This window comes from Pristiophorus japonicus, chromosome 2 (assembly GCF_044704955.1).
Source record: "Pristiophorus japonicus isolate sPriJap1 chromosome 2, sPriJap1.hap1, whole genome shotgun sequence".
NCBI classification, from domain to species: Eukaryota; Metazoa; Chordata; class Chondrichthyes; family Pristiophoridae; genus Pristiophorus; species Pristiophorus japonicus.
In genome coordinates, this window is record NC_091978.1 from 103247882 (window position 1) to 103265800 (window position 17919).

At 44.5% G+C, this 17919-nt stretch overlaps 1 protein-coding gene across 1 annotated transcript in view; it reads left to right on the forward strand.

The window, feature by feature from the left end:
• LOC139240107 (protein unc-13 homolog B-like) overlaps window positions 1-17919 on the forward strand; it is an 893314-nt gene that overhangs the window by 604830 nt on the left and 270565 nt on the right. The window contains exon 9 of the mRNA XM_070868486.1: window positions 5326-5658. Within this exon, the coding sequence (XP_070724587.1) occupies window positions 5326-5658 (333 nt within the window). The remainder of the gene's footprint in view (window positions 1-5325; window positions 5659-17919) is intronic.

Here is a 17919-nt window from a genome sequence, read left to right on the forward strand (position 1 = left end):
AGTCAGGACAAACATCAGAAGTTATAGGTAATATTGCTGAAAATGACAATATCTGGAAAGAACAGTCATTTCTTACAGCAGAAAATCCAGATATTTTGCAAGATAGTCCAGATGTAATACCTTCAGAAGAGTCACCTGAACAACTATGTGTTAACTGGAAGAAGATACCGGAGAATGAAACTGCTATTTCCACTGCAGCCTGCTCATCTCCAGAGGTGGTGCATGGATCACAGGAGCAAACTTTGCACAGTTTGGACCTTTTGAATGTGAAAAGGCCAGTTTAGCTTACGCATGATAAATGGCACAAAACGTTAACCATTTATAATGCATTAGAAATGTAGTAGTAAAGTACATGTATTAAATTAGTTTTGTGATTTTATTTTTTAATCTATCCCTTTACATTCTAATGCTTAATGTATATTGCAGTCAGGGCTCCAGCTCTTTTAGGCTAGGTCCCTAACAAATCATATCCCATAATTTGCAGGTCACCATTTGTAACAGTTTACAGGCTTAACGAAACAAATCAAGAAACCGCAGCTACTTGCCTTTCATATCAGTTATAGGAACACTCTACCACTGACCACATAAACCTACCAATCGTTTTATTAAGGTACAGTCTGTTTTTTAGAGAAAGATATTTTTATTAAATAATCGCAACACAATGGGAACAAACAAAATTGTCATTCTTTTACTTTACAAATCACAACCTAAAATAGGACATGGATTGGAAGTCATATAAAATATAAAGTGAAACAGTGAACCAGGGCTATTCAATTTATTGTCACTACCTTGTAGCACAATATCACGTCCACCACATTTTCTTGCTGTATGTAACACATTGAATATTGGCGTTGGCATGCATGCAGCTATTAGGCATTTGTCCTTTTCTGTATTTGTAGTACCTAAGTTGTTGGACATCCTTTGGCTCTGATTGTTTTATCATTATGGGTATTAGTTTGCCATTCATTTTTCTTACAAGAAGCATTACTTTGGGATAAAATAGCACTGCTTCATGAGCAGTTTTGCTGACAGCCATTTGCTGGAGATGTGATGGAGATGGTGAATAATATGCTGGCAAAAGTCTTCTGTTTGTGAAAGACATCTCTTATGCAATGTTGTGGTCGCAAGCAAGTGTGCTCAAAGATTAGCCAGGTTGCTGTCAAAGTCTGGCCTACTATACAGTCCAACAATGATGTATCTTGCAACTATGATGACTTGTTCAGTTACATCTAAGGAATTATTCAACAGGTTTATCAGAAAGATTGTCAGAGACTGCTTCTCATCTTGGATAACAGTATTACAACCAATTAAGTTATAAGGACTGGGAAGGATTGGAACCATAAAACGTGGTAGAGACCTGACAGCATCATGATTAGGTATAAATGTATTACTCTCTTATATCAACATCTCTTTCAAAACACTAATGAGGAGACTAGAAGCCGCATATCAGAAAGATGTCTGTCACTGGTTCAAGCTTTTGAACAAAATATGCAGTCTGAGCAAAGATCCTTGTGTCTGCTTTCATGTGTATCTCACACAACATTTATAGTAGCTTCTTAACATCAGAGGCGATCTGAACTGTAGATCCAGGTTTCTTAAATGCTTCTGTGATAATGTTATGTTCCATGAGATGTTCTGAGTGATGTCTCACAATCCCTTTCTTGTGCAGTTGAGCAGCTTTACTTTGTTCTTAGGATTCTAAACCAATGACTTCCTTCTGGAATTACAAGTAATTCAATGACGTTCATACACTTTATCATTTTTAATGGTTACTTTCTGTAATTTTTCATCTGCTTGCTTTTCAGACTATCATCATAGCAATCTCCAGCATGATGGCACAGAAAGATGCTTTGTGTTTGATGCAAAGCAATTTTTCCTGGGCCTTCTGCTCCCATCTTGCTGATAATATTGTATGAAAGGCAATATTTTCTTAAGAGCAATCACCTTGATACAATTTCAGACCAATTGTGTAATCCACTTTTTGACTTTCATCATTATATAACCTTATCCGAGGTTGTGTTCAGGTTCAAACTAAAGTGCAGAAAATACTGTCCATTCATGGATAACTGTTTTCCACTTTGCACCTTTGTGTAGACCTTCAACAAATTTTGAAGGACTGCATAGCATTCATATCTTTTTTTGCTTTATGTGTCCATGAAGGATCCCTTTCAGGGTTTTGTTCAGGTGCTTTTCTCATTACAGGAGGGCAACTGACTTTAGGTTCATGGATATCTTGCTCTCACTGCACTCCTAAATACAAGCAGGGATCTGCAGTGATGGGACGCCAGTGAATATCGATGAAAAAAATGGATTTATGAAACTACCACCTGTTCAAGAGATTAAACTGAAGGAACATTTCCCACACATTTGAACTTTGATAGAATTGGAGTGTGATGTTGCGGAATAAAACCTTTATGTCTGCTTTGCTAATCCAGTGGCCTACAAGTGCAAGATTTGGAATCATTTTCTTGACCAGATACAGGTTCCTACTAGAGAGCAGCATGCTTAACGTGGATATATACTGCTTCAATATCATCACTATTTTGATGTAATCAACCAGATCTGACTGGTTAGTGATGTACGTGCTGTTCAGCTTTGATTCAGAATCTTTGGGGTTTTTTCATCTCCATTACTCCCGGGATATCAAGAGTAATGTTTTGTATTTAACATCTTACTCTCTTCCTGGCACCCAATTTGCAAAACCTTATAATTCATACATATGAACCCAACTGTGAGCCTTCTGCATGATGTAGTTGTCTATCTTGGATAATATTGAGGGAAGATTTCTGCTGTTTATTATTGATAAGGAAATTCGAAGAGCATGAATAAAGAATGCATTTATGATTTCACTGCAAATTGTAAATGGCAGAAATCTGACCCTCGCCGCCCCCCTTCCCACCGCCCCCCCCCCCCACCGCCGACAACAAAAATGGGTGTCTCACCAATTCCTAGCTTCCACAAGGATATCTTCAACTCCTGACGAAAGGTCATCAACCTGAAATGTTAACGCTGTTTCTCTCTCCACAGATGCTGCCTGACCTTCTGAGTATTTCCAGCATTTTCTGTTTTTATTTCAGATTTCCAACATCTGCAGGTTTTGTATTTTCAACTCCTGTTGATTTCATAGGATACAAATTGCAATAATCCATGAAGTAAAACTTGCCCATATAAAGGATCGTTTGCCATAATTTTCTGTATTTTTTTTAAAGACAATGGACACTTTCTCATTACAGTGACATTCTTGGTTCAGCTTAATACAGAACTTCTGAACACAAATGACCAAATGAAGGTCAAAACAGAAAATTAATCTTGATGTCTTTTTCTGTCTTTATATAACTCGGCAATCTTCTGGATGACTTAGAAGCCACCTTATGAGGCTGTAGGATCTGTTAGAGCTGACATTGTCCACAACAGATTGCGATATTGAGACGTAGAAGCTTCTTCAAATTGTTGAAGAGTGGCTCATGTCTTTAAATACACCTTGAAAAGGCAGCCTCACTACCTGCCTTGTGCATTCTCGCTTATTTTCCCTCATAAGCACCCATTCATAAACATTGATAAAGGAAAACATTAGCAGCCATATCAATAAATTAGTATCTGCAACCTTGTATTTTATGTAACATATCTCCATCAAGTTCTTAGGCTTTTTGTCATATTAAGTACCTGTCCAAAAAGGAGTTCATTAAAGGTGCCTTGTTACTTTTTTAATATAGCTTCCCCAAAAGATAGAACATTCGCTGTTGTAACAAACAGGTGTGTCAAGTAATGACAATGCTTTAACAGCTGTTTTTGTGTGCTTGAGAATCAATGTATTTGACATTTTATGATGACTCTTTTGTTCCACAATCTTTTGATTTGTATTAGTTTGTGCATTTTGCATGACATACTGTATTTTAACCAAAATCGCATCCTTTGTATTCATATGAACTTCCAATCTAAAGAGAAATTATTTTTATTTGCCATTTAGCTGTGCCAAATATCCAATTGCATAACTGGCGTAAAAAGTCCTTTTCACCACACTGACAAATTAGACATGTCTTAAAGTCTGTCAGGGCACGTTCTCTTTTCTTCAAGATTAATAGCTGGTAGCTTCTAATTATATTTAATACACCTGGAAAAAAAATGAAATAAATTTGGAAATTACAATTATAACAATTTCTTAACAAAAATGTCATATTATTTTTTGGTAGTCAAATTGTTGTACCAATTTTAGCATGACTTCTGCAGACTGAATCAGGTGGAGAAGATTGCAATTTCACCTGTTTGATAGTATAATTGGTACAAATAAATTACACACAGTTCAGTTTTGAATGAACTCATATAATTGGCTCTAGCACTAAAACTTACAACTGCACAGTTGAATATTCCTCAGGATAACCACTGCACAATATTTAACTAAATTATCTAAATAAATGGCTTGATTGCATCTTGATTTTGAAATTTTGAAATATAGTGACTAGCAAAGTAGGGGAAAGTGATGGGTCCACCTATGTTTGTGAACCTTTTGAATGTTGGAGCCCTGAGTATTATTTCCTGTAAAATACCTACTACTTATTTTGTACCACAATAACCTTACTACCATTTATTTTCAGTTACAGATCATTGTTTTAATTATCATTTGACACAACAGAAAAGTTTGTATAGAATAAAACTGTTACTTTATGTATTGTATCTTAATACATATATATTCTAGGTGCTTTGTGGAAGTTCTCAGCTTTAGTGTGCTTTATGTGAAGGTGACTATGCGGCAGTTTTGTCTTTAGTCTGCTAAGTGTAGTAGCACCTGCTGCTTCTGGTACTGTGTGTTGTCACTGCTCCTTGGTATAAGCTATTACATACACAGTAAAATGTACTTAAAAAAAGAACTCTAATGCTTAAGAACTGGCGTATTAAAGTTCATGTATATGCATAACAGTCGGCATCTTTTAACTGATCAACTTTAAATAAAATTAAATAAAATAAGGCAATAATTAATGCATTACTATCTGGCCAGTAATCCTTGAATCAGAACTAACATGTACAAAAATATATTTTTCTGGTGGAAACATATGATGGATTTTTTCTCACAGTATAAAAAACAATTCAGAATTCTCTTTTTCATACATACACGGCATATGGATCTTTAAAATTATGAGGGGAGGGAAATCAATTCACATGAAAGCCAGTGTAAATTAAAATACTTTAAGAGTCAAATACTGATTGAACAAGGTTTCAGATTAAATTGATCTTATGTTCCACATTCCTAGTGTCTGTTATGCAATACACATACAAGCTTTGCTGCAATTGCTCTGAGTTAGTTGCTGAACTTCTGTTCATGTTCTACAGTCCTACAGGAAGTAGCAGATATGGCTCATCAGGAAACCTCAGCCAAGGTAGCTCCCAACTTAGTGAGCTTGACCATGATAATGAGAGCATCCATGGATCTGGAATGGATGACCGGCGAGATCAAGAGTCAAATCACTCTCATCACAGCTCAGGGAGTCTAAGGCCAGATACACAGGAATGGTACAATGAAAATGATGGACAACAGGAACATTTGAATGAATGCAAGAAAGTCGAACATTTTGAAGATCCTGGAAAAGTTGATGAAGCTGCACCTGAGATTCCCCTCAACAGTATCTCCCCCCAGCTGGATGTGATTGCAAAACTACATGACAGGTGAGTACTGCAATTATATTAATGTTCTATGCTTCCGTAAGTGCCTCTGTTTCATTTCAGTTGGATTATGACAGTTAGGAACCTTCTCATAAAAATCAGTATCATTGTTTAAAAAAGTTTGAAGTAGAGCAGTGAATATTGTAATCTGTGAAAAAGACCAACACTGCTCTTCACGATTTAGAAAATATTTCTTTCAACCCAGTAACAGGCACAAGTCTAGAATTTACCGTTTGTGATAGTAACTTACCAAAAATTAATACATTCAAATAACATTACTTTCTATGCTATTATAATATAAATAAACAGGTTAAAACCTCCATTAAAATAACTGAGTATTCACTGCTTAGTCGCTTATAGTCGATTTCATATCTATCTCCAGGATTTACCGAGGCTATTCACTGCTTTAAGCTTGTGTAGCAGTCTTTGATTTGGAACTTTATTGAAGACAAAGTATCAATAACACTAGTATCACAAACAAAGATCGTAAAGTTAACTACAAATGAGGGAGGTCATTCAGTCCTTGTAGTTCAACCTTCCATAAGAATCTATGAGCCGACTGTCAAAGTGTCTAACTCCCTCGAGCTTTTTTTCTCACTACACTATTGGAAAAGCATTCAGAGTATAAAGCGCTTTGTGTGAAGAAGTGGTTCCTGACATTAGTTCTGAATTTGTCTTTTATCAGTTTGAATGTATGCACCTTTGCCCTTCATTCTTGGTTTAATTTGAAATGCTGCTCAGGATTAACATTTACTGTTCCACTTTATGTCTTCTGTACCTCTGTAAGGTACCCTCCTTTTCAAAGTTTTTCATCTTTTTCTCATAACTTAGTCCTCGGGTATTAGGGATCAGTCTTGTAGCCCCTCTCTATGTCATGTTCAGGGCTTGACGGTTTGTTTTTCTTCTGTCTTAGTGACCAGAATGGAACATCATGGGGTAGCAATTTGACTTGGGCAGTAATACAAAACGGACAGTATCACTGGACCGCCTGTTTCACACCCCATCCGATGTTCACATCCATTATGGAACAGGTGGCTGATGCGATACTGCCCGTTTTGTGCTACCGCCAAATACATATTCTAATCCAGTATTCAAGGTGTTTGCCCTGACTAAACGGAGTGATTATCTGCACAAACATTTTTGTGTCCTTCTGCGCATACGCCACAGACCCCACTCCTTTTTGCGCATGCCGCTTGATCCGGTCGCGCAAGCGCAGTACGATATATGAGGAAGCCGGAAGTGGAGCCAAACCACGAATTGTGTGGACTTGCCGCTCGAGCATGGAGCTGGAGCTGTTACCAGGGCATTTGGGTTATCTCCAGGACTTTTTGCCTAGAATATTGCTGTGATTATCTACACGAACATTTTCATGGCCTTCTGAGAGAGAAAGGAAATCGGAGGTGGGAGAGAGAGAGACTGGGACAGAGAGAGTGAGACTAAGAAGAGAGAGAGAGAGAGAGAGCGAGTGAGAGAGAGAGAGGGGGAGACTGGGGCAGAGAGAGAGAGAGAGACTGGGGCAAAGAAAGAAAAACTTGGATTTATATAGCGCCTATCACGACCACCGGACGTCTCGCAGCCAATGAAGTACTTTTGGAGTGCAGTCACTGTTGTAATGTAAGAAATATGGCTGTTAAGTATGGAAGAACTCCACAAGACTGAGTACTGTGAGCTAAAACTGTTGTGACCTTAGGCACTCTGGAGTTGTATTAAAGAGACTAAGCAACATGGCAGACAACCTTTTATACTCCCTTGCATGAGGTGTGTAGGTAACCCTTGGGCCTCCAACAGTTGCGCCCTCTGGTGGCAAGTCTTATACAGTTACAATGTTTGCATACATAACATCATTCCCCCCCAAAGTCTTTGTTACAAATTATTTGCAAGTTGAGACGATCCGGAATCCAACGCTCCCTGGTTGATCGTCTGAGTTCAAACTCTGGCATGGGTGAGTTGGTTGGACCATTGCTGCACTGCGGCGTGGCTGATCTGGCAAGACTGTTGGCAATGGTGGGTTCATCCTCTTGATTGACAGCGAGGTCGATTGCTGGTTGGGTGTGTGTTGGTGAATCGATGGTGATGTCCTCTTGTTGTTCCTGGTTGTCGGTGAACCGCAGTTTGGTCTGATCCAAATGCTTTCTGCACATTTGTCCATTCAGTATTTTGACTACAAACATTCTATTCCCCTCCTTGGCCAAGACAGTGCCAGCGACTCATTTAGGACCATGACCGTAATTCAGGACAAACACAGGGTCGTTAACATCAATGTCACGCGATACAGCCGCGCGACCGTGATACATGTGTTGCCGGTGATGCCGGGTTTCCACATGATCATTTAAATCTGGGTGGACGAGGGAGAGCCTGATTTTGAGTGCTCTCCATTAACAATTCTGCAGGGGAAACCCCAGTGAGCGAGTGGGGTCGCGTCTGGTAGCTGAGCAGAACCCGAGATAAGCGGGTCTGCAAGGAGCCTTCCGTCATGCGTTTCAAGCTCCGCTTGACCGTTGGATGCGAGCTTAAACAGGGCAGACATGACGTGCTTGATGCCATTGCGGGTCATAGACTAATTGAATTCCGAGCTGGTGAAACACGGTCAATTTCACTGACAAGGACGCGGGCAAACCATGGGTGGCGAGCATAGCCCGGAGGCTTTCCGTGGTGGCAGTGGATGTGCTGGATGACACGATTACGCATTCAATCCATTTAGAGTAAGCGTCCACTACCACTAAAAACATCTTTCCGAGAAAGTGGGCAGCAAAATCTACATGGATTCTGGACCACGGTTTGGAGGGCCATGACCACAGACTCAATGGACTCTCCCTTGGTGCATTGCTCAATTGTGAGCACGTGTTGCACTGGTGTACGCATGACTCTGTTGAGGGGAGAATGGGAAGGCTTCTTTTCCCACGAGCGGGCCCACTGATATAGAGGGTCGACGCTCGCCCCAGCCTACGTAGCAATTCTCGAAGTTAGCAGACAGAGATGGATGGCAAAGTATAACGATCTTTTATTAAGAAGGTCCGGGAACACCTCTCATCATAGCCGCCTGTAAGTGGAGATGCTCCCCGAACAGCACAATCATACAACTTTTATACATTTCAAAAACCCCTCCGTTCCCGGGAAAGACCTCCCTAGATTTCTAATTGGAATATCTTATTAATGCTACTTCTCTAATTGGACTACCTTATCAGTGCGACTTCTCTAATTGGACTACCTTATCGGTACTACTTCGGATTGACAGGTCATGAGCTCTGATTGACAGGCCATGATCTCGTGACCATCTTAGACCGTACCCAGAATGGTATCATTAAGTTGGAATTTATTATACATTTCCTTTGGTGCCATGAAGTCTATCTCGGGCCTCTTCACAAGGCCTTATCAGCAGTCTGTTTAGGTTCTCTCATATTGACATTTCTTGTTGGAATACTATCTGGTATCCCAACCCATAACAGTACCTTCTGGAGCCTTGGTGCTGGAATGTACAAGGCCAAGAAGAAAGGCCTTTTACCTCCTTATGGGTCAGTGCAGGAACCAGCACTTTAACCCTTGTCCTGCTGGTACCCCTAATGCCAAATTTTTCTCTTGCATATCCCCCCTTTTGGCCCTTGGCTATACGCCAAGCTGGCCATATTTCCTGATAACTATCTCCCTGTAGGCAAGTTCCAGATAGGTCCGTTCACCTGGGTGGCCATCTCCCAAGCTTCGGACCTCCTGAGACCTTTCCCGCAGGGTTATATAAGGTAAGTCCTTCCTGTAGGACTGCTTAAATTTTCATCCCTTATGGCCTTAATCATAGCGCGTGCTCTACAGGGTAGATTTGCCTGGTTAATTCGTGCACATGTTAATCCCATCATGGCCATCAGAACCAGGCCCTGTATTACTACAAGTACATGTGATATTATTCTTATCCATGGGTGAATTTGAATATTAAGTCCAATGTCCCACAGCTTTGAGTACCAGGGCTGATCAGCCAGCATTGCATTAGTGTCTCTCTGTAAATTGTCTATTTCTTCCATCAGCCGGATATACTGTCGTCTTTGATTCTGGGTTCCTTGCGTAATTCCAAACGTAATTGTTCCTCATTTAATTCCGGTATCTGTTTGCCTTGCGGTTCCCATACTGCCTCCTTGTACCCCTCTCGGAGGGTATCCGTGACTGTTCCACGGATGATTTCCGTTGTCTCGGGATGTATGTGATATCCGTCTATGTCTATTTCTCCCTTGGGTCTGAAACAGAAGTTAGGACGAATGAGGACACAGGGAGCGACTCGTCCCCTGGTCTTAATCGTCAGGTTGGCTGCCCCCGTGCTCACGCAGCACTCTCCGTTTCCTTGCGGGGCAGCGATGGTCTCAAGATCGTGTTCAAGAGTAGTGATACTCAGCATACATCCGTTTATCTGCCGGAATCCACAATCATCATTCGTCATTTGTGGCGTACCTCGACATAAAACCACTTGGTTATTTTTATAGCAGTCGGTTATGCCAATGCCTTTGGTACTATTGTTAACTGTAATCACCCATCTGGCAGCCTGATGGTAACGTAACCGAGTTTGGTTTCTCACTTCACCAATATTATCGATCTGGTACATCATTACATCATACTGTGGTATGGACAACACAAATCCGATCATATTCACCCGCCCAGTAATACATCTGAATTTTGGCACCCATACGTGACTATTCCTTCGTCCCTCGCATGTGTTATTCATTTTTTTATCTAGAGTCCAATTGTTAAGTATGCTGTTCGGGATCCAATTTGGTATGTCTCCATTCTGGAATTGCTCCAAATTATGTTGTACCTCACTTAATATCCAGGCCCCATACCCGGAGCAAACTATCTCAGCTTGTAATCGTTTACTTATATCGTTCCCCATTGCGTGGATCAAATTTATTGTCTTGACATGTTTCTGTAATGTATGGGCCACCTGTAACAGTTCCCCTTCCGTGCCATTTCCCAACCGCGCTTGCAGGGCTTGGTTATTTATGTCCCTCCCCAATAAACCCCTTAAGATTTGCGTCAAGGTATTGACCCTGTCGTCTATTGCATACAGGTCTTATGGTATTCACGGTTGTAAGGCCCGCAGCATAACCCGTGCCCAGCATTTCCAGTATATCCCTTTTTGTTCGACCTTGTTCTATCCCCTTTCTGATATTGAATCTCATGGTTGTGGATTCCGGACCTTCAAGAATTCGCTATCAGATTCTGGTACAGACTTATAGTCTCATTCCCACAGAAGTTAGGAAGGATGATATCCGTGAGGTTTAGGACCACCGTAAGTAGCCGTTGCCGCACTCCAAAATGTATCCTCTTCTTAGATTCCTTTATTACTAGTCCCCCTGTGACTCCTGTCTTTATGGATGGGCATGTGGGAGGGGGATGTGTGGTGGTACTATGAAGAGTTGTAGTTCCCAGAGTGGTTGTTGGAGCAACGGTGGTGGATCTATTCTGGACCCAAATGTCCCAACACCACTGATCTGTACCCACACACGGGGAGGCCGGGCAAATTCTCCAACTGGTATCCTCTGGTTGAGGTCTCCCTGAGAATTGGGCAAAGACAGGCGTGCACCTTATTTGTGCCTCCTCCCTATAAGTGCAACTTCCCCGTTTCTTCTCGAGCACGAAGCACACTGCGGTCTTGTTTACTACTACTGTTATGCCCTGGTTATTGGTCCACCCCCAGTGTCGATTGACATCCGTATTGAGTTGAGTTATGCCCATTAGTCCGATGTAACAATTTAAATCTACTGTTGTACCGGCTACCACCACTAAGGCTCTCGAATCACAGTTAATGGTTTCAGATGTCTTATAGTATAGGCCTTGAGGTCTGTAGCTTCCTTCGTCGGAGGACGTCCCGGCTCCAAGGAGGAATAGGATCCTGTAAAACACAACGTTTCCGGTGTCCACCAGTTGGTTAAGATCCAAATCGTTTCAACTCGGTCCAGTGCTTCCATCTACCAATACCCCCCAGATCTATGCAAGCACATACATCGCTGATCATGATCACTTGGTGGGATCCAGTCCATTTTGGTGAGAATCCGGGTCTTTCGGGATTCAACCTCATCATGACTTGGCTCCCTGTGGGGGGTACCTGAACCCTTTGTTCCTTCGTATCCCTTTCTAAATCTTTAATGGTTTGTTGGTCCCTAGCTTGCGCTCGTAATCCATGTAGCTGTTTACATAGTTCCATGACGAACCTCCGTATCTTGTCCTTGTAAGGTCCTACGTCCTCACTTCCAGATACTAATACTTCTGGCAATCTCGTGACTCTTCCTGTCATTAGCTCAAAGGAGGTCAGTCCGGTAGTTCGGCTCGGGGTAGCTCTTAATTTCATTAGGATTCGTGGAAGTAACTCCACCCACCCCTTCCCGGTCTCCTCGATTGCTTTGGCTAATGCGGTTTTTCGGGTCCTATTCATCCGCTCGACCAATCCGGACGATTCCGGATGGTACGGGATGTGGAATTTTTGTTTAATCCCCAGCAGGGCACAGGCTTGTTTCATGATTTTCCCCGTAAAATGCGTACCTTGATCTGAGTCCAACTGCAGTGGCATTCCCCACCTGGGTATTATTTCCCCAGACAGGATTTTAGCCACTGTATCGGCGGTGCAATTCCTAGTAGCAAACGCTTCTACCCACTTTGTAAATTGATCGATTATTACCAGGCAGTACATTTTTCCCCTCTGGCTGGGCAGTGGCCCAGTAAAATCTATTTGTAGGGCTTCCCAGGGTCCCTTTGGGTGAGGTTGGTGTCCCAGCCGGACCTTTATCTTGTTTCCCGGGTTGTGTTTTGCGCATGTTATACACCTCCTACAATAGTTTTCTACATCCCTCCCCATTCCTTCCCACCACCAACATTGTGACATGGAGTTTATCATGCCGGTCCTACCGGTATGGGTGTACCCATGGTAGAGACCCAATAGATTCTGTCGGAGACATTCCGGGGCCACCACGTTGTCATTTCTCCTCCACACTCCATCTGCCCCCTTTCTTGCTCCGTTCTGTTCCCACCCTTCTATTTCTTGTGGGGTGGATTCTCCCTGTACCTTGAGTATGTTTATTTCTTCTGTTTGGGTGGTACATGAGCCAATCGGGGTGTTACTGGTCATATCTACTTCAGCTGCCTGTCTGGCAGCTTCGTCTGCCCAGGCATTTCCCTGCTGGTGCCTGTCTGTGATTTTCGAGTGCGCTTTAATTTTTATTACTGCACATTCCTGAGGGAGGAGGGAAGCTTCTACCAATCCCTTGACTATCTCTTCATGCCTAATGGGTCCCCCTCCCGAAGTCACGTATCCCCGCCTCTTCCAAGTAGTCATGTAATCGTGCACCACTCCGAAGGCGTACCGGCTATCAGTGTATATGTTGACCCTTTTTCCTGCTGCTAGTTTCAATGCTTTGGTGAGGGCTACCAATTCTGCTACCTGAGCCGATAGATTTCCCTCTAGGGCACCCTTTTCCCTATCTTGCCCATTGCTGTCCACGACTGTCCACCCTGTCCGGGGGGTTCTGTTTACATATCGACGGGATCCATCCACATAAAGATCCATGTCTGCCCTTTCAAGTGGGGTTTCCCTAATCTGGCTCGCTTCCCCCTTGCTTCCCGTGGGGTCACACTGGTGCTCTTTGCCTTCGGTGACTATCCAGCCTGCGGGATTATTCCCGCTATCCTTTATTATAGTCAAGGCGCCATTTGGGGGCAAAAGCATTGCTTCCCAATTGGCGCGCCATGCGTCGGATATCGTCCTTAGCCTCCTGGTGTTAAGCAACTCCACAAGGGTATGCGGTGTATGCAGGATAATTTGCCCGGTCATTATGATAGGCTCGCTAGCCCTCACGGCCCATGCCGCACAATCAAGGGCTGCAACACATCGAGATAGCCCTGCGGCTACCGCTCCTTGTTTCGTGGAGTAATATGCGACAGGTCTTTGTCTATCCCGTGTTCCTGGGTTACCACTGCATTGTAGTGGGTCTCACTATTATACATATACAGGTGGAAGGGCCTATTCTGATCCGGCAACCCCAAGGCAGGTGCCGCTCATAAGGGCGTGTTTAAGCTGTATGAATGCCGTCTCCTGGGGGCGGCCCCAGTCTACTTGCTCCTGGGAGGATTTACCTCCTTTCACTAGATCCTGTATCGGCTGGGCCATTTCTGCATATTCTGGGATAAAGTTCCGGCAATAATTAAATAGCCCCAATATCTGTCGGACCCCTCTCACTGTCCCTGGTCTAGGCATAATTCTAATAGTCTCCTTCCTATCGGCGGGCATCTCTCTGTTCCTATGTAACCTCCCTTCTTCCGAGCTGGGCTTTCCTAGGGTTAGCCTTCAACCCCGAGCGCTGTAAGGCCCCTAGTACTGTAGTTAGGGTCACCAGGTGTTGTGCCTCAGTACCTGAGGCGATAAGAATATCGTCCACGTATTGTAGTACAGTGCTCCCTTCCCCTACATCCAGGGGTTCCAAGATCCCTGACAATGCCCAGTGAAATATTCCCGGGCTATTGTGAAACCCCTGGGGCACCCTGGCCCACGTATATTGTCTCCCCTTTATAGTGAAGGCAAACTTCTTCTGTGACTCCTCCTCTAAAGGTATGGCCCAGAACCCATTTGCTATGTCAAGTACCGTGAAGATTTTATGTTCTGGGTTCAGGCTGTTGAACACAGTAGAAGGGCTCGCCACAATCGGGTATTCCCTTGGGGTGACTTTGTTCAGGGCGGTATAATCAACGGCGAACCTATAGGTCCCGTCGGGTTTCTTCACAGGCCACACCGGTGAATTAGTGGTGGCTGTTACTGGCTTCACCACCCCTTGCGCTTCTAACTCTTGTACTATTTGGTGGACTGCTGCATCAGCCTCGGGTTTTAAAGGATATTGTTTATGGGCCTTATGCTCCGGCCCGGGAATATTGACTGGGTTCATCCGGTCCAGCCCACAATCTTGTTTGTGCCGTGCCCACAGCATCGGGTATAGTCGGGAGACACTGCCCCACATGCCCTTCATTTCCCATTCGGGCTGTATTGGGACTATCCTTGCTACTCGCTGCTGGGCAATCGAACTTCTGTTTGGTCTGATGTTTTCCTCCCCATATAATCTGATTACACTGGGGGTCTATAAGTGCCCCTACTTCCCTCAAAGTGTCTATCCCTAGTATGGTGCCTTCTGGGTTAGGACAGCACCAGAATTGGGTGGGTATCATTATGCCCTGTATCTCTAGAGGTACTACTTCACTCAATATTGCTTTTTTAAATACCCCCCCTTATCCCTTGAATGTTGACCGTGGTCTGGGTAAGGGGGAGGTCGAGGTTGGTTATGGATACCGACGCTCCCGTGTCTACTTGCATGTTGCACTGCCGGCCCCCTAACACTGCACTAATAAACATACGGGGATCTAACTTTGGCCGTTCCAACCTTCCTTCGGGGGCCGGTAACCCCGAGCGGCCACCACTGGCCAGTTTGAGCAGGTTGAGGAGCTCTTCATGAGAGGGTGGCTCCGGCGGGGGCAATGTTTTTTGCTGGAGGATCTCCACCAGTTCCTCACGGATAATGGGCGTCCCTGTTTGTTTCCCGGTTTGGGGGGTTTGTTTCGCAGGTTGCAGGGGACCCTTTCCTGCCTCCCCCCCACTCCCGGTGCCCGGCATCTTCTTGCTATGTGTCCCAGTTTATTGCAATTATGGCACCTGGGTCTATACGTCCCTTTCCCAGCCTCCTTTTGTGGGCATTCTCTGCTAAAATGTCCGTCCTGGTGACATGTGTAACACGTCAAGGGGGCGGCACGGAGGTCCCCATCCCTTTCCTTTCCTTCTGTTGCTAGTGCTGCCGCCACCATCTTAGACACCTTCTCCTTCTGGTCGGCCTTTAGCTCCTCTACATTCTGTGCCCACTCTAAGATCTCATCATAGTCATCCCCTATCTTGAATCCTAGTTTAATTATTTTTTGATGCGCCTCCCCCAGCCCATCCTTAAACATTTCTAGGAATGCCTCGTCATCTTTCTCGGGGTTATTAGCACCGGAGTGGTCCTTGTACTCGAGCCATTTCCGCTCCCCATACTCTCCTACAGTTTCGTTTGGCTTCTGGGTTATCTTTAATATTCTGTTCCAGTTAGTTCTTATAGGTCCCCAACATCCATCCATCCCGTGTTTTAGGTCTAGTAACCGCTGTGGCTTGGTCCGGTTCCCTATCGTCATCTAGTCGCCATGTTGCACACCGAGGGTAGCCCTCTGCCAATTTACACTACCGGTTTTGGCCTTTACCAAACTGTGTATGTCACCTAAGATTAAGTTATGTGCATCAAACATTTCCTCAACCTTTTGCCAGAACTCTGTATTTCTGCTGTTGGGTTTGGGCGTGGGTAGATCCTTTAGTAGTGTCTGTCTCTCATGCGGGGTGAGGGGAACCTCTTGTATAGTGACGTGAGCGGGTTGCTGCCCGTGTGCAGGGGTGGTAGTCGTGCATACGGGAGCTGCCTGTATGTATGTATGGGTGCAGGCTCGAAGGGCCGAATGGCCTACTCCTGCACCTATTTTCTATGTATTCATTATATGCCGGGGGCTCTGTCTGCATTCCATCATCTGGAGGCTCTCCTACTGGTATTTTCTCCAGGGAGGGATACATTGGAGCAGTTATCGGGGCTAACTTTGGGTCGGGTATTGTTGATGCACACTGTAGGGGGTTACTGTTCTCCTTTACAGCCCTTTCTAAGGTTGCGATTTTCGTGTGTAATCTCTGAATCAGCTCAACATAGGTATCTATTTCCATTACTAGTTCCCGGTAGCAGGTGAGGATAATTGCCTGAGTCATTCTAACCTTGTTTTTGGTCTGACTATCCCACCATTTTTTCTGCCTATCAGGGGCATCTGTGGGCTGCCACCCTCTCCATTTCATTCCTTCCATTAAGGTTGCGTATTTGTTACTTAGTAACTCTAATAGAGACCCCCCGGGTCCCCGGTTACACTCTCCCTTCATCCCTTGTTTAATGGTCTGGGTCCCCGTTTACTTGCCGAGTTACCCACCTTCTTCAGGCTAGGAGGGTCTTGGGTACTCCCTTTAATTCGTGTTAGGTATGCAGGACGTTATTTATATCTATATGTCTTCCCTTGGCGCCGTACACTTGTACTGCCACGCGTTGGGTCAATATATCCCGTCACTGCGGGGACGTCGTCTCTATGTCCTCACTCTCTCGTCCCTGCACCGTGCGCTCGTACCGCTTCGGGTCAATTGACCTTCCTCTATATCTTCCCTTGAGTCGTACCCTCGCACTGCCGCGCTACCTACACGCGCGCGTCTTAGGATAAACCTTTGACCCCCCTTCCACCCCGAGATCGTCCTTGTCCTCCGTCTCCATCCCTCCGAGACTCACTACAGATGGTTCTTTGTACGGATATCCTTCCCTTGTGGTTTACGATGCCACAGCTCTAACTTGAAGGTGGTAAATTAAAACATACTCACCCCAACAGCTGGGTCATTGTTCTGTTCGGGAAGTCCGTACCCTGCTCGCAGCGCCAAATGTTGAGGGGAGAATGGGAAGGCTCCTTTTCCCATGAGCGGGCCCACTGATGGAGAGTCGACGCTCGCCCCAGCCCACGTAGCAATTCTCGAAGTTAGCAGACAGAAACGGATGGTCAAGTATAACGATCTTTTATTACGAACGTCCGGGAGCATCTCCACTCACAGGCGGCTGTGATGAGAGGTGTTCCCGGACGTTCGTAATAAAAGATCGTTATACTTTGCCATCCATCTCTGTCTGCCAACTTCGAGAATTGCTACATGGGCTGGGGCGAGCGTCGACCCTCCATCAGTGGGCCCGCTCGTGGGAAAAGAAGCCTTCCCATTCTGCCCTCAACAACTCTTAAGTCCGAGTCAATGCTGGGACACCAAACATGTGACCTGGCTATACCTTCATCATGACTATGCCTGGGTGGGTATTGTGTAGGTCGCGTATAAACGTTTCCCTGCCTTTTTTTGGCAAAACCACGCGATTGCCCCATAAGAGACAATCCGACTAGATGGACATTTCATCTTTGCATCAGTGAAATGGCATACTTTCATCTTGCATTTCCCAGGAATGGCCGACCAGCTCCCATTGAGGACGCAACTTTTTACAAGTGATAGCACAGGATGCTGGCTGGTCCAGGTCCTGATCTGGTGAGCAGTGACAGGTGACCCCTCGCTCGCAAAAGCATCCATGACCAGAAGCAAGTCTGCAGGCTGCGCCACTTCCACCCCGGTAATGGGCAATGGTAGCTGACTGAGGGCATCAGCAAAGTTCTCCGTGCTTG